At 40.9% G+C, this 23,433-nt stretch overlaps 1 protein-coding gene across 14 annotated transcripts in view; it reads left to right on the top strand.

Annotated features, from left to right (window-relative positions):
- The window catches only part of nbeaa (neurobeachin a), a 106,281-nt gene that overhangs the window by 47,446 nt on the left and 35,402 nt on the right, over positions 1–23,433 (top strand). For all 14 annotated transcript variants that reach the window (XM_037119902.1, XM_037119903.1, XM_037119905.1 and 11 more), the window contains exons 8-17: positions 323–469; positions 7,226–7,423; positions 8,153–8,286; positions 8,937–9,045; positions 10,272–10,424; positions 12,460–12,628; positions 18,923–19,002; positions 19,274–19,336; positions 19,696–19,793; positions 20,936–21,028. In XM_037119902.1, coding sequence (XP_036975797.1) covers positions 323–469; positions 7,226–7,423; positions 8,153–8,286; positions 8,937–9,045; positions 10,272–10,424; positions 12,460–12,628; positions 18,923–19,002; positions 19,274–19,336; positions 19,696–19,793; positions 20,936–21,028 — 1,244 coding nt within the window. The remainder of the gene's footprint in view (positions 1–322; positions 470–7,225; positions 7,424–8,152; positions 8,287–8,936; positions 9,046–10,271; positions 10,425–12,459; positions 12,629–18,922; positions 19,003–19,273; positions 19,337–19,695; positions 19,794–20,935; positions 21,029–23,433) is intronic.

Here is a 23,433-nt window from a genome sequence, read left to right as displayed (position 1 = left end):
GATTAGAAACGAGCAGCCATCAAAAGTTCATCGTTTCTTTCCGCCATCCTCTGTTCTTCACTGCAGAACGCCATGAACTTACGACCAGAGGTTGAAAGCGAATAATCAGTTTTACTCTTGGGACATCTTAAAATGTGAAGATCAACAGACTTCTAAAAGGTGTTAATACGTAATGAAACTGAAAGAAAAAAAAAACATGGGTGTGGCTAGCTTTCTTTAGTTCACACGTCAAACAAAGAAGAATCTTTTCGCAAGAAAGCTCTGACAATTTTAAATATTTGATACGATTGCTAAATTTCTTTTGTGCCCTGCGTCTTTTCAGAGCTACGACAAGTGTTTCCTGGGTTCATCAGAGACGGCGGACGCTAACAGGGTGTTTTGCGGTCAGCTGGGAGCCATTTACGTATTCAGTGAAGCTCTCAACCCAGCTCAGATCTTTGCCATTCACCAGCTTGGTCCAGGATACAAGGTGAGACGGCGCCCACGTATTACCCCATCTCCCACTGTACTTTATTATTCTCTGTACGCTTTGCATCAATGTCATGCACTGTTTGGCAGGCTGAATATCCCAGCATACCAGATGATTGCATTCACAATGTTATTTAATGCTGTCTTTGCCCGTTCACATTGTCAGCTAGAAGTGGCTGAGGCCATCAATCATTCTTGGGCTGTCAATCGCGGAATAGCTCGTACATTGGTGCCAGGGTGTCCTTGTGGTTGGTACGTTGAGGTTTTCATTGTCAGTTAATGTATACTGTGCAAGTTTTGCATCATCTCCTGCCGTGCAGTCACGCACAGGAAATCTCTCTGTTCTGCTTTTTATTCAGACTACGACGCTACCACTTGGAGTTAAATGTTTCAAATAGCTATCCATTACTTTTAGCAAAGTATTTCATCCATTTATATTTAAAAACAGATTGCATCCATGACTCCTAGAGAACTCGGGGAACTGTTTAATTTAGCTAGGATTTATTACATTTCGAACATTTAGTCATTACTTTCAGCTATTTCACTGTTTGTCCAAAAGCTGTCTAATTCAGCCTAGGATGTTGTAATTATACTGGGACAGAGCCCTGATTTTCTAAATGTTAGTGAACTGAATAGCTCAAATTAAAACGAGTCATTTCGCAGGTGTTGTGACACTCAAAAAACTGGATCAACCCTTTTACAGATGCTTGTTTTTACAATGTTAGCTTATGAGAAAAAGTATGTTTCTCCTGGGGGCCTGAAGTCAACTTTATGTCCATTACAAGCTAACTATTTCAACCATTTCAACCAGTTTTACTTTCAGCTATCATTACCTTTAGCCATTTCAACATTTATCCAAAGCTATCTCAATTATTTAGCTAGCCATTACTTCTAAGTGACCATTACTTTTAACTATTCAACCATTCAACCAAAAGCAACCTAATTCAATCCTCTGCTAACCATTCCAACTACTCTGACTTTTAGCAAACAGTTACTTAAAGTCATTCCACCATTAGTCCATTACTTGTGGTTATCAGTTTAAGTGTTAATCTATAACATTTTAATGCTTCATCCTTTAATTTTTATCAACTATGTTCATAGCCTACTATTAGCCTTCATTTATCCATTGCTTTTAACTGCTGACTTATTTACCAGCTGTCCTGTTAACTTCAGTTTTCACGCACTCAGTTGTAGTCCTCGATGTTTGGGTGTTAGCTGACTTATGTGAATATATTTTTTAAAAATCAAATCAGAATTGTTATTCTACTATCTGCTCATTTATCCTCTGGCAACAAGTACCCCCTGGGGTACAAACACCCCCTGACTGGGAATCACTGGGCTGGACTATGTTACCAGACTCTTCCTTTCCTTTTTAGGGAATTACAACATTTTGGTGCTAAAAATCATTTATTTTGAATGTTGGTATGTATGTATGTATGTATGAAACTTTTTTGTAAAACAAGAATACAGAGAGAACTTCAGGGCTAGAGGCGAAGAGGCGGAGGTGATCAAAGTGTAAAACGTAATGTTGCTTGACACTCTTAACCTTGATGCAACAAATTTTACTGTCCAAAAAGTAAGCTTTTGACAGGGGAGCTGTCTTCATCAAGGTAATCTAATAGTTGCAGGAATATTTGTCATTTTGAGTTATTCCCCCCCTGTCAGCCAGAACATCACTGCTCCCAGTGTACATTTTTTAATCCAGTATTAAAAAAAAGGCAGATATTCCAAAACAGATTCTAATGTCGAGCAGCCAAAAGACATATTTTGATGTGAGCGAAGGGCATGGCTGCGATTACAGCCACATTTCTTGAGAACTTGCTTGCTACATACATTTAACTTCTCAAACTTAAACATTTTTATTCATGTTTTTTTTTTTTCTCATGCACAAATTCTCTGGAGGGTATAGAAACACATCCCTGCAAATGAAAGACAACCCTATATAAAGTTAAAGCAGATGAAGCAGATTGAGAATAAGGGGGCACAATGAAAAGTAAAATAATGACACTGTCACTAAATACCCTCTGGTAAATCACAAATTGATGTCTGAAGTTTGCAGTTTAAAGAATTTTAAACCCAGAGTCTCGATACAGAACTTTTGCGTTCCTGTGGTAATGAAAATTATTTAAATGAGGCTTCACAATGTCGGGTGTTGAGCATAGATAGCTCAACTCACCATCTCTGTCTTTTGGCCTGGCTATCGGCGACAGCTAAGATGTCGCAACACCTTGCCAGCTGTCTGCGTCTTGTTTTGGCAGTCGTGCACGCCTCGGGCCGCTTACAGCTTGTTTATGAAGGTGTCCAAAGCTGTCAAGATTTCCGCACTGTGAGGCTGCACAGATATCTGAGGCTGCTGATGTTTTGCGAACAGCTGCTGAAATATGAAAGGGGTGTACTTTGTGCCGCATCGGAAATATGCGCTTGTTGCCAAAATAAGGTAAAACTGATGGAGACGGCATCAGACATCACACAACACAAGATTGACAACATGCAGCGTGCGCATTTGTAGATCGCGGGAGATAGAACTTCGTCTCACATAGGGGCCCTGAATCATACATGTCAGTTTCACGCCTCTGTCTTTGTCTCATAATCACCTCTCTCTCTCTTTCAACCTCTCCCTGTCACATCGTGTAACATAAGGCACGTTTTAGACGAGGGTTCTCACTCCTAATGATCAAATGCTCGAGGTTTGCCGTTTTTTTTTTTCCCTCGGCCGTGAATACTGATTCGGTGCTCTGTCACAGTCCACAGTTTCCTGGGGGTGATCAGTCAGATGATTGCCTCTCTGCGTGGCGCAGAATGGGCCTCTCAGATGCCCAGAAGAGACCATTAAATGGCTCAGTTGTTTCAAAGCCGCTGGCCCCGGTGCTGGTATTGTGATGATGAGTTCACGGGTGTTTCAGTTGGCTAAAGGAGGACGCCACTGGGACTAGGCTTGTTTCACGCAGCTTCCTATCTTAATATGAATATAGGCTGGTCCTTTCTCTTGTGGCTTCGCACAGATGCCGCTGTGTAAAGATGACATGCCGCTCCTGGGGTTTTGCCTAATCGGCGTTGAACTGTATCTAGACTGTACAGTATATATATGTGTAGCCTCTTGGTCTCATCCACTGTCAGTGCTACTGTTCAGTAATGAGCAGCAAAAAGCAGACAGACACTCTGCTCGCTCAGCTAAACAAGCCTTCAGCACAGTGATGGTGTTCAAGGTCTTCTCGCTCGACGTGGCTCATGATGGCCGACACGCTGTGTGTACTGAATGTCTCTGTGTGTGCAGCTCAGCACTTCCATGCTCTCCTAATGACATGAAGAAGATGGAACATAACATCTTGTTTTTCTGTGTGGAAAGAAAGCTCCAGTGTTTTTGTCTTTTTGTGTGTGTGTGTGTGTGTGTGTTTGCTGTGTATGTGTCATTCACATGCTGTTGAGTGTATGTCGGTGGTTGCACGACTCATCAGGAGTCCAGATGTCTCATTGCAGAGCACTGCCAACTGGCCACAGTGTAATTAATGGACCGTGTGGGTCTATCTGGACACCTGTATTGTCATGTCTCTGTGTGTTGTTGCATCTATAGGTGTCTTTTGTGTATTTGTGAGGGTTCCTGATAAATAAAGTGACATGCTTTTTAATGTTAAACCTTTAAGGTGCACTCCGTAGTTTTGGCGAATACATTTTAATCAGGTGAGACAGATCTCCGTTGGCTGATTTTGTTTTAAGCCTAAACACACTAAATACACAAATTCTCTTCATTTTCATTCCTGAACAAACTGAATAAACAAACTGACCTTGAACTGACAATTTCACACTGTTTTAATTTGGAGGACCCTGCCACCTTTCTAGCTTCAAACAGTTTGTCCTTTTGAGAACAGCTTGTTTATTCATTTAAGGAAGAACTGAATACATATTTCTGAGTTTTTGTTAATACCTCATTAATATTATAAATAAAAAAAAAGTCCTCTGAGGCAATGTAATTTGTGATTTTGGGCTATAGAAATGAAAGTGACTTGACTTGACAATGGCTCAGTAATTGGTAGACAAAGATACATATCAATAAATTTACACAAAATTTTAACAACATTCTAGTTGTATGCTGGAGAACTCATTTTAGAGGATTGCAAAATATGTGGAGATACGGAGATGCACGGATATGTGTAGATGTGTGTGTGTGTGTGTGTGTATGTGTGGTTATCGCTGCAGGCCAGTGTCGTATCTGCAGCTGTCAGGAGTGACCTGTCGCTTTCATTCTTGTGTGTGTATGTGTGTATCTGTGTAACCAGGTGAGGGACACATGTGTTTGAGTGCAGCCGTTTTAAGCTTAACATATGTAAGAATTTGCTCTCTCCTCAGTTCTTGCATGTTTTCCCCCGCTACCTGTTCAATGCCTCTGTATCCCTTAATACTTTGGAGAGTCAGCAAAGCTCTTTTACACCTTCAGCTACATGCTTCCATCGTTTTGCACAGCAACATAAATACATATGCGCAAGTAGACACACACACACACACACACTTCATCAATGCACCACAATAAATGGGCTTACACTGCATAAAATGTGCATCTTAATCAGCGTATTAATTTCACATTCAGGCTATTCAGTGTTTTTTCATTGCGAAGGGCCCACTAACCTTCAAAATAAACCAGAGAGCAATTTATTTGTGTTTGTGATTGATTATCCTTGCACATAGCTGCAGTATTCTAGGTTGCTTTTAATGGATAAGCTGTTAGATATATAAGCTTTTTAACACTGGATCATCGGCTTTTGTCTTTCACTAAACTATAAATGCTAAAAAACTATAAAAATATAGACATGGACAGGCTGTTATACGGTGTAATCACCATTAATTCCTGCTGGAAATAATGTTTTGCAAGCAAGAATACGTGTGGAAATATGTGCGGAAAGTATGCCTCGCATTCAGATAATATACAAGCAAGCTTTTTGTATCACAAGTGATTTAAAAGGGGGGAGACTGAAAGAAGACTAACACAGTGCTAGGAAACCACACACTCGTGTTCATCCCCTGGATGGAGATATGGATGTTACACTGTGGAGGGGCCGTTTTCCTCAGACGCCTCCATTGTGTAGTGCGCTCTTAACTTCACTGTGGAATTTTCTGCTGCATAGTTAAAACTGCTCAGGGCACATTTTTCTACATCAGACATCAGATGAAAGGTTCAGAACAAGTCGGGCCTGCAGGTCTGTGAGCAGCCGGGGGCTTTCCTGTGCAGTCGGGCTGAGCAAGCCACCTGGGGACCCAGCCGCTCGAAGGCGAGAGCGCCCCTTTGCCTGGTGCCTCCTGCAAAAAGGTGGCAGAGCAGCTCGCTGGCCTTTAATCTGTGGGGCTTCATGAGCATATCAACACAGCTGCAGGATATACAGACTCGCAGAACTGTGCAGACAGACAGATATAGACATTAGATGCAGACACGCACACACAAAGTGCAGCCTCCTACGAGATCTGCATCAACAAAACAGATTAATTTTTACCTAAGGTCGCAGAGAAGACTCTCATTGTCTGTTGAAACATGCTGAACCATTCTTTACAGTTCCTCCATCCCAAATGTGTCAGATTGAATGCTTGGCACCGTGTCAGTAGTATTTCATTATGATATGGATTTTGGTAATTGTTATATCATAACATGGTGCAAGTGTTGTCTTGTCCAGGTTTTAAGGACTGCATTACAGTAAAGTCATGTACTTTTCTGAAATTACCAGACCGTTGTCACAATTAATAGCTGAATAATCTGAATCTGCAAAGTAACTAGTAACCTCAAAAAGTATCTCAAAATTGTACTCCATAAAAGTACTTGAGTAAATTGTACCAATGTTTATTTTATCAGTGGTTGTTTGTAATTTTGACACAAAGAGTTTCAATTTTACTGCAAATGAGTATCAGTCCCAAATAGCATTTTTCATTCTCCTTGATTTCTAATTATCGGTGTTGGTATTGGCCCCAAAAAAGCCAAATCAGTTGTCCCCTAATATCCTCATTACTTCTCATTACCTCATTAGTCATCCCTAAAATGTTGCCCAGTCCTGGTATTTATGAAGTGCTATTGAAGAGGTAAAAGAAGAGGCTAGACATTGTGTATATTAGCTGATCTATCAATACCTGGATTTTTTACTCCCTAATATCTGTAACCGCATCAGCATAAAAAAAACCAAACAATCGGGCTCTCTATTTACTGTAGTTCCAATACTAACCAGCCCTAGTCAGTTTCTATTTTGGCATTACTGTTTTAACAACAGAAAATTCCTCTCAAGGGTAAAAAAATATGAGGAAAAGTTTTAATTTGCAAGGTAAAAGCTTAGCACTGCAGTGAACAGGGTAAAGTAGTTGTTGTTATGTGCATAACAAGTACGACATGATATGCAAAAATTTACCCACATTTGTTTGTCTGTGTCCGTAATCTTTTGTGTGTTTTTCGTTGGTGGACGACAAAGAGAGAAGATTAAATTTGGAGCCCTGAGTCCCTTTCTCCCGCACACCCGCTCCCCCCTCTCCATCTCTTGTTCTGGGCTAATTGAATTAGTGGCCGGGTTAGCACTGTGTTCATTAAGCTAATGCTGTGTTGTTTACACACAGCTCATGCCGCAATTAAGCAGACTCCATTTTGGGTGTTGAGCTTGCACACACAGACACACACACAGTTCTCGGTGGCTCTGATTCAGCGTGTTTCTCACATGACCTTTGATGTCTTCTTCTCATCTCCTCTCTCTCTCTCTCCCTCTCTCTCCCTCTCTCTCTCTCTCTCTGTCTCCAGAGCACTTTCAAGTTCAAATCAGAGAGTGACATCCACCTTGCCGAGCACCACAAGCAGGTGCTGTACGATGGCAAGCTGGCCAGCTCCATCTCCTTCACCTACAACGCCAAGGCGACGGATGCCCAGCTTTGCCTGGAGTCGTCGCCCAGGGAAAACCCCTCCATCTTTGTCCACTCGCCACACGCACTTATGCTGCAGGTCAGTGTGGGGCTTCATCACTTCCAGACCTCTGAATCACTGCCACATCTCCTGATTTGTTTCACCAACTCATGTATGAATGATTGAAGCGAAATGAGAGGGCAGCTCAGTCTCAGAATCAGGCTAGTTCATCACCCGGTGTCTCAGTCACATTCGGGGAAAAAAGAACATCTTGCATGGTGTGGGGTTTACCTCAGGATAAGGATACACTTTCTTAACTGTACTTGTACTTGAGCAAATATCTTTCTCCATTCAAGGATGGTAAGGCTCTCTATTCTTATTTTTATCTATTCTACTCCTTTGCCTATTGTGAGAACAATGCACCAGCTATTCAGGCAGCAATTACATTACAAAGGCAGCGAGTGAATCAAATTGGATTAGTCATACAGTTATTTTAGTTATTTTAGTTTATCGAGTTTTATTGAGTTTAGTGTTTGTCAATCATGACCGTATAGGGATGCTTAGACAGGTGCCATTTAAATAGTTATATAAATGTTAAGTTAAGTTATTATTTAAAGATATTATATATATATATGTATTTGTTTGTTTTTTTCTCTCTGAAATTTGAATGAAACAGTCTCATTTACATTTCAAATCAACAGCAGTCTGCATATAAAAGCTGTTAGTATATCAATGGCAGTGAGTGTGTGTGATTTTATCTTTGTCTGTGTGTATTCACAGCAGAGTTTGTGTCTCTCTCGCCACTCACTTACCATTTCCATCCCACAGGATGTAAAGGCCATTGTTACCCACTCCATCCACAGCGCCATACACTCTATAGGAGGCATCCAGGTCCTGTTCCCTCTCTTCGCTCAGTTGGACTACAAACAGCTCAATGACAGCAGCGTGGACACCACAGTCTGGTGAGCGCTCTGCAAAGATAAATCCACAGGCTGTCAGCAGTGCATTTTCAGTGATTTTCTCATGCAGCAAATGGGCTCCAACATAAAAGGAAAGTGTTTTGTATTTTAATATGCACTATTTATTGCAGCTGGTCCTGGCATGGACCCTGAAACAAAGGAAAAACGGGAAAAGAAGTGATAAAAAGAGACTACCAGTGACATTAGATAAAGATGAATGTTATATCTGTGAAAATAATCTTTAAACTTAAAGACCAACCTTAGATAATAATGCTGCGGGCTCAAAATAACTGATTATAGAGAGCAGGGTGTGTAAGTGTGAAAGCAGGAAGAGTTATGTGGTTGTCCCTGGAGCGATGAGCAGCTTTTTAAGTGCGTATGCGTTCTTCTCTACCTAAGATTGTCCTGATACCACCTCCATCACATGAGCCCTGGTGCAGTTACATTTCAGGCAGGGTCTCCACATAGCGTTATCTGAAGTCAGACAATTTGTAAGAGAATGATAACAAACAAAAAATACAATCGTTCATAAAAAATAAATGAGCGAGACAGTAAAGCAAACAATGAGCAGATTTAGGGAATATCTAGGAATTCAATCAAAGATTTCCACACACGCGTTAATGCAACATGTGTGTACTGTGTGTGTGTTGCAGTGCCACGCTGCTGGCGTTCTTGGTGGAGCTGTTGAAGAGCTCAGTGGCCATGCAGGAGCAGATGCTTGGAGGAAAAGGCTTCCTGGTGATTGGGTATCTACTGGAGAAGGTCAGTAAAAAGGCCTTGACAATGACAAGCTTTTGCTAATATGTTCATGCATGTTGTTGTTGGGTGAGTCAGAAGGACAGTCTTGATTTTGTATCATGACTGGCCCCGAGGATCTCAAGGCTTTTAGGGCCTTTCACTTTTCAAATATTTATTTAACTACATGCCTATTTGTATGCATCTGTGATGGTGATAGCTGTGGCCAGAGGCATTATGATTTCAGGTTGTTGGTCCATCTGAAGGTCCGTGCCATTTTTGTGAACACCATATTACTTCATGTGTGTCACAAATCATTTGGACTCAAGGACAGGCTGAATATAATTTGTAAGGTCACTGTGACCTTAACTTCTGTTTCCTTCTCTTGATGGCCATATCTCAGGAATGCACTGAGGGACTTTCTTCTAAATTGGGACAAAATGATTTGGTGATATTGGGCTACAGGTGATTGTTGTTGTACCGTGTGAGGAGGCTCTGTGTCAGTTCTCTGTACTCCCCTGAAGAAACTGTCTCTACGTGAAGTCAGCGTGTTTCTCACTGTAAGTGATTTCACTGAGGACTACATTAACCTTTTCATAAATTTCTTCACGGTCTGCGCTGCATAGGCTTTATTATATGTGTAGACAGATGCTTCCAATATTTTGTCCACCCTATTTAAATGAGGAAAGGGGATATAAGAAAAACAAATCACAGCACAGCACAAACTGCAGCCTCCAAAGTAATCATACAGTGGAATCAACACCTCTGTGAAACAACAACACAACGTTTATTAATTTTGTATTTCTTCTGAGGCTGGCGCCTCATGTGCAGAAAGATTTTGTGAAAGATGGAGAAAGAAATCTAAGGAAATGCGTCACACCCCTGGCTGCTGGTGTGAATCAATGACGTGATCCCCTGTTCACAAAGGCACCTCAGACTGTGCAACACAACACATAATGCAGCAGATTATTTGTAGATCTTAATGAAACTAAACTCAGTGCACTCATGTCCTCCACGTCAGCAAAATGTCAAACGGTAACTATGGCAACTAAGCATCTTGTGTACTGTATGGATGTAGGTAGCATTTGAAACAGGTTGATGGAGCTCTATAGGTGAGATCATGCCCAGTTATCAGGATGAAAGTGTATTTGTTAACATGTTTGACTCCGTTTTTAGTTCCAAGACAAAACAAGGGTTTGCATGAACATTCAGTCTGTTTAAATCACGGCTTACATTTTCTTTCTTTTGTCCAGTCGTCACGAGTCCACATCACCAGAGCGGTACTTGAACAGTTCCTGTCTTTTGCAAAGTATCTGGATGGTTTACCTCATGGAGCGCCACTCCTGAAACAGCTCTGTGACCATGTCCTCTTCAACGCTGCCATCTGGATACACACCCCTGCCAAGGTCTGTTTATCTGTGTGTATATATGTGTGTGTGTGTGTGTGTGTGTGTGTGGTTTCATGACCTTGCTGCAAAAACACAGAGGATGATGGTCCGAGTAAGAGAATTAATGGGGTGATAAGTAAAGAGGTATGATGGAGAGAGGAAATAACAAAAAGAAAGTAAGGGAAATGTGTTTTTTTTTTCAGTTTCTTCCTGAATGCAATTCAGACAAGCACACAACATATAACAAAGAGGAAAGATGGACTGACATCTTTCATGGCCATGCCATTAACAATAATATCACAAAGGAGGTTGCAGTATGCAGAGGTTAGGAGCTGGCACATCACGCATGGAAAAGACAGAACGTGCAAGTGAAGCAAACAGAGAGAAAAGGTGACATTTGAAAAGACCTGAGGGCTGGAAAGAGATGTGTAGTTTTTCTTCTCTTCTTCTTACTCTGAACTAGATGTGAGTCTTCCTGGCATTCCCGCAGGGCCAGTCAGCTCTTGCCTCCATTATTTTCAGAACTTCCTGACTCCCTGTCTTCTCCCCTCTGACCCTGAGATGTGATTGGCTCTTGGGTGTAGCAGCACCATTTTTCAGGGCATGCTGGAGTTAAGATGTAAGAAATGCAGGTGAGCTGCTACTGCTGCTGAGGAGAAATTCAGAATCCAGCACAGCATGAACATATCAACCTTAGCTGACATGTGAAACAGTTGAAAGTGGCAACATTATTCGATTTTTAACTGTAGTTGCGTGCCAAATACAGAAAATTACAATAAATTAGCTTTACACATTCAGTAGTAATGAGAAAAAGAGAGGCATAATAGATATAATGAGCAGCAAAAAAACAAAAAAGTTTTAATCCTTTAATCTTACGTCTACTGTGCCATTCTGTCTCCCATTGAGCTTTATTATTTTCCACTTCTCAGGGTATTATTATCACCTTCATTATTGGCAAGAATAGCCTTGGTCACATTCAGGACTTAATGAAACACTTGAAGAAATCACGTCCAAATCTCATCTCCCATCTCTTATAACGTCTCCCTCATGAATTCTCACTCAAAATAAAGAGCCTGTTTCCTTTACGAAGCACATAAACATGATCCTAGTGTGCTGTTACAGCATTTATCTTCCCATATTTTTCATAATATGTATTCCTAATTTCATGTGGGTAATGTAAACACCTTATTCTCTTTGGATATTCAGAACTTGGCCTTATTTTCCGAACTTTTCCTATTAAGACATGTGGGTAATCTGATAAATTACCTCCAGTGACATTTCTCAGTGGATAAGTTGCATTGTTGAAAGTAAATTATTACCCACAATGCAATGGAATATGTGGTGTCTGTAAACTAAGCCAGCGCTACACAAATCAATGTGCTATGATCAAGGAATGTCAGACTTGTCTAGAGCTGAAACCTGTTGTGAATCATATCAGATAAACACATGCGCTCAGTGTGTGAAACAAAATGTAATAAAGGCCATCTAAGACTGCTGAGTGCACCCGCCATTCTCGATGATGAGCTATGTTGTGGTACACTCAGACTGTGGCGGCACTCAGCTAATTTCATCTGCTTGAACAGAGCTACCTTGTTAAGACTGGTCCTCGGCGTCATGGTCACTGTAATGAGCTCTGAGATTTGTGAGCAGCCACAGCAGAAGACTTGAGTCTTTGTACCAACAATGGCCAGGATCCGTTAGAGGAATATTAAGAGAGGGAACAGGACAGACACAGCAGGAGGCAGGGAAGGAGGGAAGAAGGAAATGAGCAATTGGAGAGTGCCCTCCTTAAATGTCAGGGCTGCTTAAGAAGCTCCTCAGATGCTTGGCGGCTTCAGGCACAGAAAGATAAGAAAAATAACACAAGGCAGAAAACATCGATGCTTTTGCTGGATGGAAGTTTCCTATTATTCCCCTGTGGCTGTCTTTTTACAGTAAAACCCAACACACACAGATGACTCGATTCTAGCCAGTGTGTGACAGCTTGTATTTGTCCATCAACCTTTGTGTGCGTGTTTATTTCCACTGTATTAATGGATATGTGTGTATACAGGTCCAGCTATCGCTCTACACCTACCTGTCATCGGAGTTCATTGGCACCGCCACCATCTACACCACCATCCGCCGCGTGGGTACCGTCCTGCAGCTGATGCACACACTGAAGTACTACTACTGGGCAATCAACCCGCTGGAGTGCAGCGGAATCACCCCCAAAGGTCTTGGTACGTTTGCATGTGCACACAATTTGCACACAAAAGGCATGGTTGCTGTGAGGGTGAAGAAAAAAAGATAAGGAAGAGGAACAAGAATAAAGACAGTTCCTTTCACACTCCTAATGAACACCACTAGAGATTTAAAGACACTATTCCTGACCTTGTTTATACTGTATGTTACACACGTATATGGGACTATAGTCTGTCTGCACAGTATTTGACATTACCTCTATACATTTCTGTCTCAAATTCTCCCACTTTGTACACTCTATTGCTTCTTTTCTCTTCATCTCTGTCTTTCATCTCAAAGATGATGTTATGGTTATCAAAACAGGACCCAAATGCAAGACGCTTAGGCAGACAGGAAGCAGAAACAAAGAATGAACTTCAATAATGTAAAGCTGAAACCACAGTTAATCAAAGGAAGTCACGGAAATTGACAAAAACAGGTTCGGGCAAATCCAAATACGAAAAAACACAAACTAGAATGAGGCTTGGGGAACACAGAAAACATGTAGAGCAAGCATCGAGACACCAGGAACAAATCAGACGATCTATCAACAAGTAAAGTGTGCACTCATTGTCTAGTCTATACAGAAAGCTGTGTAATGCATTCTAGCTGAGTATTGCATTTCGAGGGACGAGCCCCTACTATTACCAGCTCCTCATTTACATAAAGTTGAATTCTGGTTACTTTATGCAAATCAGGGGGTGTCTCTCAATGCAATGCCTCTGGAAACTCTGAAAATTGTAAAAACAAACTGTTGTCAAGTTAAAATGAAGACAGATTAATTAGCTGCCCCGCTTTCATAATAAAAGAAAAAGTTTCCAAACAAGCTGCCACGTTGGTCTCATTTGAGTCCCGGAGCGTGTGGCATGTGCAGTGTTTGCATGGTGTCAGAAGATGTAGCCTGTTTTGTCCAAGCACGCAAAGCTGGTAAGTGTTGCGTGCCCTTGAGGGAAAACTTATTGGACTAAATATAGTAGGTGAACAGAAAAAAAAGTGCAGAAAAGCCAAAGACAGGAAGTGTAAAGTAAAATGTGACACACAAGCATATAACCTAAAATATAAAACAGGATATGAATAAACCTAAAACCCAAACCAGGCATAGTAAACATTCTTTGTGATGCAACATTTTTACAACATCCGCAAGTTCATCCATCCATCTTCTATGACTTAACAAGGTCACAGACAGCAGAGGCCTGTCACATTATGGTCAATGGAAAATGGACCTACATGTATACAGTGCTTTACAATACTACAGATTCACAGGCGTATCCTTCACTGATGGCAGAGGCTGCCATGCAGGGCACAGATTTGTAAGCCTAAGCGCTCCTTGATATTTCAGTGCTCATCCATTCATACGTACACTGGCGCACCAACAGAACAGCCATTGGGGGCCATTGTACTGCCAGAGCCTGGGATCAAGCCGCTGACCTTGGATCAGTAAATGACCCGCTATAACTCGTGAGTCACAGCTGCCAGGCCAACCACACAAAGACACAGTCAGTGTCACATTTTAACGTGTGAGCAATTTAAGGTGTTGCCGTCTCAAACCCTTCACACCTCTCTGATATCAGAATTGAGGTTGCTGTGTCTGATTATTAACTTTCCAGAAACTGACAGTTCGACAATCATGCTATCAAGTGTGGAGAGGTGAGGAAGGAAGGAAGCAGGTTTTGAACTTCTTTCTTGAGCTCGATTTTTTTCCATTCATCACTCAACCATTCCTGGCTCTTTTTGTGTGTACAACTAAGTGCAACTCTATGAAGGCCTTTCACTAGAGATTGCTCGAAAAGTGCTCTCCATCGTTCTCTGTGTTGGCATTTGGAAGCACACCCCCTGCCCAGAATAGTCTTCACCTGAACTGAGTGTCTTTGGATTTTCAAGGCACTCCACCCAAAAGAACTATAGTAGGATTCTTTTATATGCAAGTGTTAATTTTTGCAGTTATATTCTGTCTAGCCTTCTGAAATGGGATTGCTGTGATGTTGTGTGTGATATCAGACAATACAAATAAACCTGGGCTGACTTAACCTGATACAAGATTTCATTAAATCAGCTGCTGTCATTCCATTAGTGCAACTGATAGATGCAGTTACTAGATAAAGGCCTCCATTGATTGAAGTATAGAGTGAGGGCGGTTTCCATGTTTTTAAATAAAAATTTTCTCAGCAAAAGTCACACCAGGCCATACTGTTAATACCATCTGCTAAATCTTCATTATTTCCAAGTCTACACATTAATCATCACCCTGACGCACTTGTTAAAGATTTCTTTTTTTCCCCCGGTTGCTGTTAAAACAGCTGTGAATAGTCTGTCTCCTGTGTAGCTCTGTCAGCTAACAAGTACATTTCATGCTTGTCATGAAGGTAGTTTATAGCCACCTGAGAAACATGAGATAATAATGAATTGTAATACTGTCTTTCCACAGCAGTATGAAATATAAGTCATGACAAAGTAGATGACTTCCAACAGAAAATGATTAACTGTGTTGGTTGTATACTTTTCTTTGACAGCTACTGCATTTTTTTCACTGTTTTGATGAACTGCGACACTATCTATTACCAATTTTCAACTTGATTTTTATTCAACCTTTATTCTGCAGGACCCCTAGTTACACGCAGCATTTACTAATTTGTTTTAATTGTCTGCATTTGCCCAACGAGCAGTGATTACTCCGTGAAAAAAGATGAGCTTTTTAAGATGTGCTTAGAGGCTTAGCTCACAGCTGAAAAACAACCTCATGAAGGCTCAAAGTAAACAACCAGTGGGACTTGAATAGCTAACTGAAAGTGTAATTGCTTTGAATGGTTGCGCATATTGGCAGAAACAGACACATGCGTGTATTTGGAGGTGTGATCGGGTGATGTTCCCTTCCCTTGTTCATGAGGCATGCTGTGCGGTTAATTTTTCTCTGTATTTTAGACTGAATAAGACCGCTGCGCAAAAATATAATGAATAGGCTTTCTTGTGGTAAAGAATGGTTTCTTTATTAGAATACCAAAGTTGCCTGTGTAATTATTTTTTCTTGTTTTCAATTGAAATGTTTGCACGTGCTTTTGTGCATTTTGTGTGAACCACAGTGTATTTGGAAACAAAACTACAAAAGCGCACCTCAGAGTAATAAATCAAATTTTTATAGATGCATTTTTTTTTTGTAATTCAGCGGAGAACAGAGAGGTCGGAGCAGGCCTTTCACTTTAATCAACCTCTTCTTTAGCCCGGGACCCTCCACCAAGGATGAGTATGCATCCCTGCGTTGCTGTGGCAACAGACAGATTTGAGTGGCAGATCCAAGGGAGCCTTTGGAATATCTAATCAAGTGTCTGTCTGGCTTCCTTTTCTGTTTCGCGATATTGCTGTTTGACTGCTGGGATTTAGCCCAATAAGGAGGCACTGATAACGGTAGCAATTAGCCTCAGACACATACTAATGGCTGTGGTTTTGAAGTCTGCCTATGTGTGTACTTGACTATAGCATAAGAGTGTGATATGCATTGATTAGCATAGCAATGGGCATACATTTTGACATACAGTGAGCTTTGTTGGCAGAGATATATTTAATTGTACAGTTTAGAGTAATGAGGTTGAATCCCAGCAGCATCTTTTGTATGAGTGTACTTTTACCTTGAACCTGCTTCGAACTTGGTTAAGAATATATAGTTCCTCGCTGAGCCTTCCACAGATTTTAAGCTTTCAGGGCGACACAAAGGGAGATCCAGGTTTGTGCCTAATAACAACACTCTGAGGTCTTCAGCTAGTCAGGAGTATTGCTTTTGAACCCTACAGCTTAATTATAGTAAGACCAAAACAATGTCTAAATGGCTTCTGTTGACTGAAACAAGAATGCGGCTTAAACAAATGAATGACATCGAAGTTCTGCCTGTTCTTAAAGCCTGTAAAACCCTACTGTAATATCATTTGATCAATATCCAAAAGTAATTTTAGCACAACAACAAATGACAAAAAACTGCAGATATTCACCGTATTTTTGAATCAAATAAGCATGTGCGTAATTGTTGCAAGGTTCTAAAACTCAAAGACATAGACAGACACAGCATAAGTTCATTGAAATGAATTAAAAGATGATAATTGTAGCTGCCCCTGAGAAGCGGTTCTGATGAAAATCAGCTTTGTTCAAATCCTCTTAATAAAAGACCTGGTAGCACCTGGTGCACCCATGCTCTGGGTCGACAGAGAGCTGCTGCGTAACCGTGATGGATGGTGAGTGTTGCCACTCCGCCGACGTGTACCAGCTTGATGCGTAAGGATGATGGATCACAAGGGATCGCTACGGTGTCATGTTTTGGCTTTGTGCAGAGCAGGTGAACCGACTGAAGCACGTACACACTCACATGATTGAAGGCCAGCAGAGCATGACGGAGATATGGGGGGAGTAGCTTTGTATCTTCTTCTTTTTCACGTCCTCGGTCTTTCATGTTTCTCTCAGGCCATTTCCACTGGCTTAGCAGCTTTGGCTCAGATTTGGGTTAAGGTGCATTTCATTGAGCTCCCAATAAACAGTCCCTTTGTGGTCCGCATAAAATAAGGCTGAATCTGAACGTCCTGACACAGCAAAGTGTGCAGTGGCAAATGCACACAAGCCAGACATCATAAATGTTTATAGTTGCCTTATGAAATTAGAAAACCTCTGTTGGGAATGTAGAGTGTTGATGAACACAAGTAGCCTGCAAGGGTTATTGTGTACTGACAAGTTATAAAGAACAAATAGGAAAGTAAGGGAGAAAAATTCATCCTGAAAGTAGATTTCTAAAAGGTGGGACTCATATCTTTCTTGCATTGATTTGAATCTATTCATCTTTTGGACTATATGGCGCCATATTCCATTAGTCAGTTATTTGGCGGCCGTTTGGAGTCGATTCATCACAGCCCTAAGCTCCTAGTGTATCTGGCGAATACATAAAACACCTCAATAATGGATGAAATATAATTTACAAGAGTAAAATAATGCAGTGCCAACATCTGAGTTGTCAGTTTTCTTCTCAAACAAGTGCTGCTATGTTTTAGATCTAATGAGCATTTTAAAGCCTCTGTTTAAGCTAAATGCGGCCACATTTCAGAATGAACCAACATAGAAGTTGAAAACAGACTTGTGGCTCTTAAATGAGATCTGTCGTGCTTTTTTTAAAATCCTTTCCTTCAGTGTGTTATATAGCTTCTTGTGCATGTAAAAGCTCATGAAAGTTAAAAAGGACCAAGTCCGCACCAACAGAGGCTTCTCTCTCCCACAGCAAACAATGCTCCTGAAATGCCTCTCCAGTGGTCCCTCCTTTTTTTTCTGTGACTTTGTGACATCACACCACATCACCATGTCATGAACCATGTAAAACATTTACACCTAGTGGCTTGTTTGGCACTTAAGAATTGATTTAGCTCAGCTGCTCTGTCAATGTTAGCAGTGCTGGGTCGGGCATGTGTGAGCTGACCAATCAGGAGAGACTGGGTATTCTCAAAGAGCAGGAGCTAAAACAGAGCATCTGAATTGAAAGGGAATACATTACTGCAGCACTGGACAGAAAACTGATGTGTCTTTTGTGCATTACAACATGTAAACCTATTCTAGCAGTAACCCGTAATAAAATTATGAACCTGAAAATGACCATTACACGTCTCCTGTTTGAATGCAATTGAGGCCTGTGGAAGTTATGAATCACAGAAAAATGGAGTTAAGTGCTCCAAGATGTCACATCGTTTAGAAGGAGGCAGTGACTTCACATGAGAAATTGCTCGCGTTACGCGTCAGATGCTTCTGTGTTTTTAGCTTGATTATTTCTTCACAGCAAAGCAATCAAACTTACCGAGTGCCAGAGCTTTAAAGCAGATACAGTACAGTGGATTATAGCGCTTGTTTGGTTTGGATCATTCGGACCATCAATCAGATTTTTTGTAAATTGCCATGTCTTTGCTGTAATAAGTTGAATTAGTACAACTATAAAATATCCAGATTGCCAAAAATGCCACTGGAGTTAATGACAGTGATTTACAGCTCTATCATAGAGAGGGAGAGTGTGTGTGTGTGTGTGTGTGTGTGTGTGTGTGTGTGTGTGTGTGTGTGTGTGTGTGTGTGTGTGTGTGCGTGTGTGTGTGTTTGTGTATTTGTGTTAATATGTTTTTCTCCACTCTCCAGGAAGCCCTAATAAAGACCTGTTATCAGTAAACAGTAGGGCTCTCTCAGACTGAGCTGCAGACATATTTAGCTGATCATTATCGTGCATATAAATGGATCTTTAACAGGAAATTATTTTATTTTATTATTTTTTTTTCATGTGTTTTGTTTAGACGGACCACGACCATCCCAGAAGGAGATCATCTCGCTCAGAGCCTTCATGCTTCTCTTCCTCAAACAGCTCATACTGAAGGTACAGAACCGCTAGTGCGCGTGAAGAATCACATTATAGATCAGCAGACTGAAAAAAAGCACTGTGGCTTTTGTGTTCGTGTGTGTGTGTGTGTGCTCACATTGATTTACCGCGGTTACATTCGACTGTCTGAAGTTGTTGCTGCTTCATGGATAACACGCATCGACAAAGAACAGGATTACTGAAGTCGTCTGAGGGTAATGAGATGTAAAAAAAAACGAAGATCACGAGTGTTTCAATTAAAGAAGCCTTTTGTGTTTTTCTTTCACAGGACCGAGGCGTCAAGGAGGACGAGCTGCAGAGTATCCTCAACTACCTATTGACCATGCATGAGGTAAATGCTTCTTACAGTGCAAGCAGTTAAGTGGAGCTGGTGGCAAAATGTGCGTTATAATTTGTGGGCTGCAGTTATGGTCTTCTTAAGCGAGCAGCAGTGTGAGTCAGCCTTGCCGCCGCAGCAGCATGAAAAATGGCGCAACAGTGAACTGAACAGAATTTCACTCTCCCGTAACAATTATATCTATTCTTGCTCTGAAATACCACCTGCTCCTCCGCAATCCCCTCCCCTCCCTCCTCCACCTCCACCCCCTACACCTCTCTCTTTGTCCTCTTAACCTTCTGTTCTTCCATCCCAGCGGGCTTCTCTCTCCCTCCTCCATTCACCTGTTGAACTTTGCTTTCTTTTCTCGGCAGGATGAGAATATCCACGACGTGCTCCAGCTGTTGGTGGCTCTCATGTCTGAACACCCAGCATCCATGATCCCCGCATTTGATCAGAGAAATGGAATAAGGTGAATGCTGCATACATATACACAGAGGCGCGCATAAATAGATTGTGATGCAAGAGCAGATCTGACACGTTATCTCACTTTATTAAATCATGGTCTGTCTGCACACTAATGAAAGAAGGAAGAGGTTTTGATTTACTTTTTTATCACCCTTTATTCACCAAATCATGAATACACATATAGACTAAAAGAACATATTTATAAATACGAAAAAACATGAGGAAAATAACAGCAAAAGTATCGTAAGTATCGAGTGAAGTATCGACTAAAAGAAGAACGTTGAAAGGTGAAATAAAGTGAAGTTATAAATGTAAATTGGGCTCAGGGTAAAAACAAAGCTTTCGATTGTTATTCCATGCTGCAGGTGCACTATGAGGAAAAAAAAGATTTTCCAAAAACAGCCGACAAATGAAACCAATCATTTGAGCATGTTTGATGGTACAAAATTAGACTCTCTATCTCTTTATTAGAGCCCAACCGATGGCTGTAGCTTTTCTTTTACAGCCTCATCCAAGTACTTTACTGATTTTCAATACATACTGTAAATAGATGATGCCCCTTCATTTTGTTTATCCTGCTTATTTATTTGTTTATTCATGTTGTTTTTAACTTCTCTTATTTTCTTATGTTGCCTCTGGTCTCTGAAAGAGCTACCGAACAACATTCTGTTGTATGACTTAAATGACAAATATAGTTTGTCTTATATTTTTTATATATCAGAATTTGTCGTTTCAGAAATCAAATGAAATCCTCAGTAAAAATCTTTAAATTGATTGGTCAAGCGTTTGTTCAGTTAAAACACTGATGCTATACACACAAAGGGTAATTGCAGCTCAGCAGCTTGTTTCCTCAATGATGGACTCCAACTGTGCTGCTTAGTCTCCAAAAGAACAACCACACACAGATGTTGCTTTGGTAAATATTGTGTTACTAGAACGCTACTCAGAGTACTGCTGTGTCTTACCTTTTTTTTCTTTTCCTTTCTTTTTTTTTTTTTTTTACCTTTATGCCCTCTGAGTTCCCTGCTTTGAAGAAAGACGCTGCAGTCAAAACTCTCGTTTTAAGCAGGCCGTTTACTGAACTCCTTTTAACATCCATGTTCTGTGTATGTAAACAGCTCTGCTTGTGTGTTTGAAATGTTACAGGGTGATCTGCAAGCTCCTGGCCTCAAAGAGCGAGAGTATCCGGGTCCAAGCGCTCAAAGTCCTGGGCTACTTCCTCAAGCACCTCGGCCACAAGTCAGTACCTCGTAGTCACTGTTTGTTCCTCTGTGTGGTTTCAGGAGTTCAGTTAAAAAAATGGTGACACAAATAAGGGAGCACTTAAAAAATGTAATCTTTCTTATCTGTCACAAATAAAACTACTACAAATACTGCATCAGGTCATACTTCCCCAAGTGTGAGAAAACACTGCGGTAAAAAACACTGAAAAACTACAGCAGCCTCCAGTGAGCCTAGGAAGGACGGTTTGTTTGTGTGTGTTCGCGAAGATAATGCCCTCATCATCAAGTCCAGGCGGAATAATCATTTCGACAGCGTGCACTGGCAGGGAGGTGGGACCTTGATGAGCAGCAATGAATGCTGGGGGATTTATTCGTCCCGTGTGACACCCGTGCCTCTCGCAGCACGACACGAGAGCAGGCTGCCGAGCCGCACCTGAGCCCTCCACCTTCCTAACTCACATCTGCTCAATGTTGGCTGCCTCTTTTAAGTTTACGCGTCACTACAATGCTTAAGGAAAATTCCATGTGGATTCAAATTGTAATTTACTCACAACACAGGCTAAGTGGTAAAATCTTTGAAGGACATGATAGTTTCATTGATAGTTTTCAAAAATGCTAAGATAGCTCAAACGTCATCTATTTTCATGTGATTTACCGATTATCTGATGACGTGATTTCTTAGCCACCGACTCATTATTATTGATCTCACAGATTAAAAATGTCATGGTTTGGGTTTTTTTTTTTTCTTGTTGAGTTATTTCCTGTTTTATTTTGTAGTCCTCCTCTCATGTGTTGTGTTTTACTTTCAGCTTCCTTTCTTTGTGTTTCTTCCTGCCTTTTCTGATTTCCCTGTTTGTTTCACCTATGTCTTGTTAGTCTGCCCCCTCTTGTGTATTCACGTCAGTAGGTAACTCATGTCAGTCCTGCGCCTGCTTCACTGGCTTCTTACTTTACTCAGTTTTTCTGTGTTTATTCCTAGGATTGTCTCATGCCTGTTTCCTCTGTTATGGTGTCCTTTTCTCACCAGTTTTGTGTGAACTTGCAGTTTGGATTTTGGGGATTTTGTGTTTGGACGTCAGCTCAGTTTTTGGAGCTCGCCTTTTTGCTCCTTTACCTGTCAGCCTCCTCATGTCTTTTGTTTGGGTCCTTTTCTGTCGACTCTGACAAATAAAAACCCTGTGAGATTCAGTGTCATGTCTAAAAAAGAGCTGTTTTAAGATGTTAACTCATAAAAAACAATTTTCCATTTTCACTTGGTTGTTACGATAATCTTAATGAATCATATTTCCTGCAGCGTTTATTACTAAAACTGTTGCTTTGCATCTGTACAGTGTATGCACACACAGCTTACATTTAGCCCCTTGTTCTCACATGCTGATTGAATGCAGATTAAATCAGGGCATCACTTAATGAGCACAAGAAAGGAAGGCAAAGAAAAGTCCAAAAATGAAGGGAAGGGAATGGCAAGGAATCAAAACCCAGCAACAAAGCGACAACACAGTCAGGCACAGGTGGAACAGAAGACGGGGGGACAGGAGAGACACACAGGAAACACGGGGGCAGAACAGAGCAGCCAACAAATTATGAGGAGAAAACCCATATACAGGGGGCGATTAACTAATGACACACAGGTGAGGTGCAAAAAGAGCGGGAAAACAAAGTGAGGAAGTAGAAAGTGAGGATATAATTACCAAAATGAAACAGGAAATACAAACGGCCGAATGACAAAAAATAAGATGCTTCCCACCTCCAACTGATTAAGGTCTTGAAGTTACTTCGACATGTGATTTAATGTTCTGCATGTTTTTTTAATCTCAGTCGTCATGGCATCTTATATGGGCAAGATTCATACATTTGACGCCTTAATTTCTATGTAAAATGTGCCTTCGTGCTCTCAGTAATATATTTTCTGTTTGCCATTTTTTATTTAATATGTTCAAAAAGACAAGTGGGTTTGTCAAAAAACAATTCACACTCTCTGTAAAATGTAATTATACTGTATTAAAAGGCAGTAAAATTGACTGGCTGTCTAACTGAATGAAAAATGTATTAAAAACATGAATTATTTGGTTAGAATTAAGATATTGTGCAAAGTTTGCTGCATTTTGCATTTCTAATGATCTGCTGATAGTCAGGAATATGCTTTGAGCATTATTCATGTAATTCAGTAAAAAAAAAAAAACAAAAAAAAAACACTCAAAGTTAGTTAACCCTGATTTCTGAGCCTCTCAACTTAAAAGCCACTTAGAGGCACAATTTTCGCCCACTGGCAAGGTTAGTAGCCAATCTTAATCGTTTGCAGCCACGTGAACGTTGCCCCAGCGGCTCCTGCAGCGCTCTGATAATGCCTCTTGTTAATTTCTCTTGTTGGTATTCGTTGCAAGTCCTCGTGTCTCCCGTCAAAACTGACAGGGCCACTTG

The sequence above is a fragment of the Acanthopagrus latus genome, chromosome 13, assembly GCF_904848185.1.
Source record: "Acanthopagrus latus isolate v.2019 chromosome 13, fAcaLat1.1, whole genome shotgun sequence".
In the NCBI taxonomy this organism is placed as follows: Eukaryota; Metazoa; Chordata; class Actinopteri; order Spariformes; family Sparidae; genus Acanthopagrus; species Acanthopagrus latus.
Note: the sequence above shows the minus strand (reverse complement) of the source record. Positions and strands in the feature narration are given on the sequence as shown.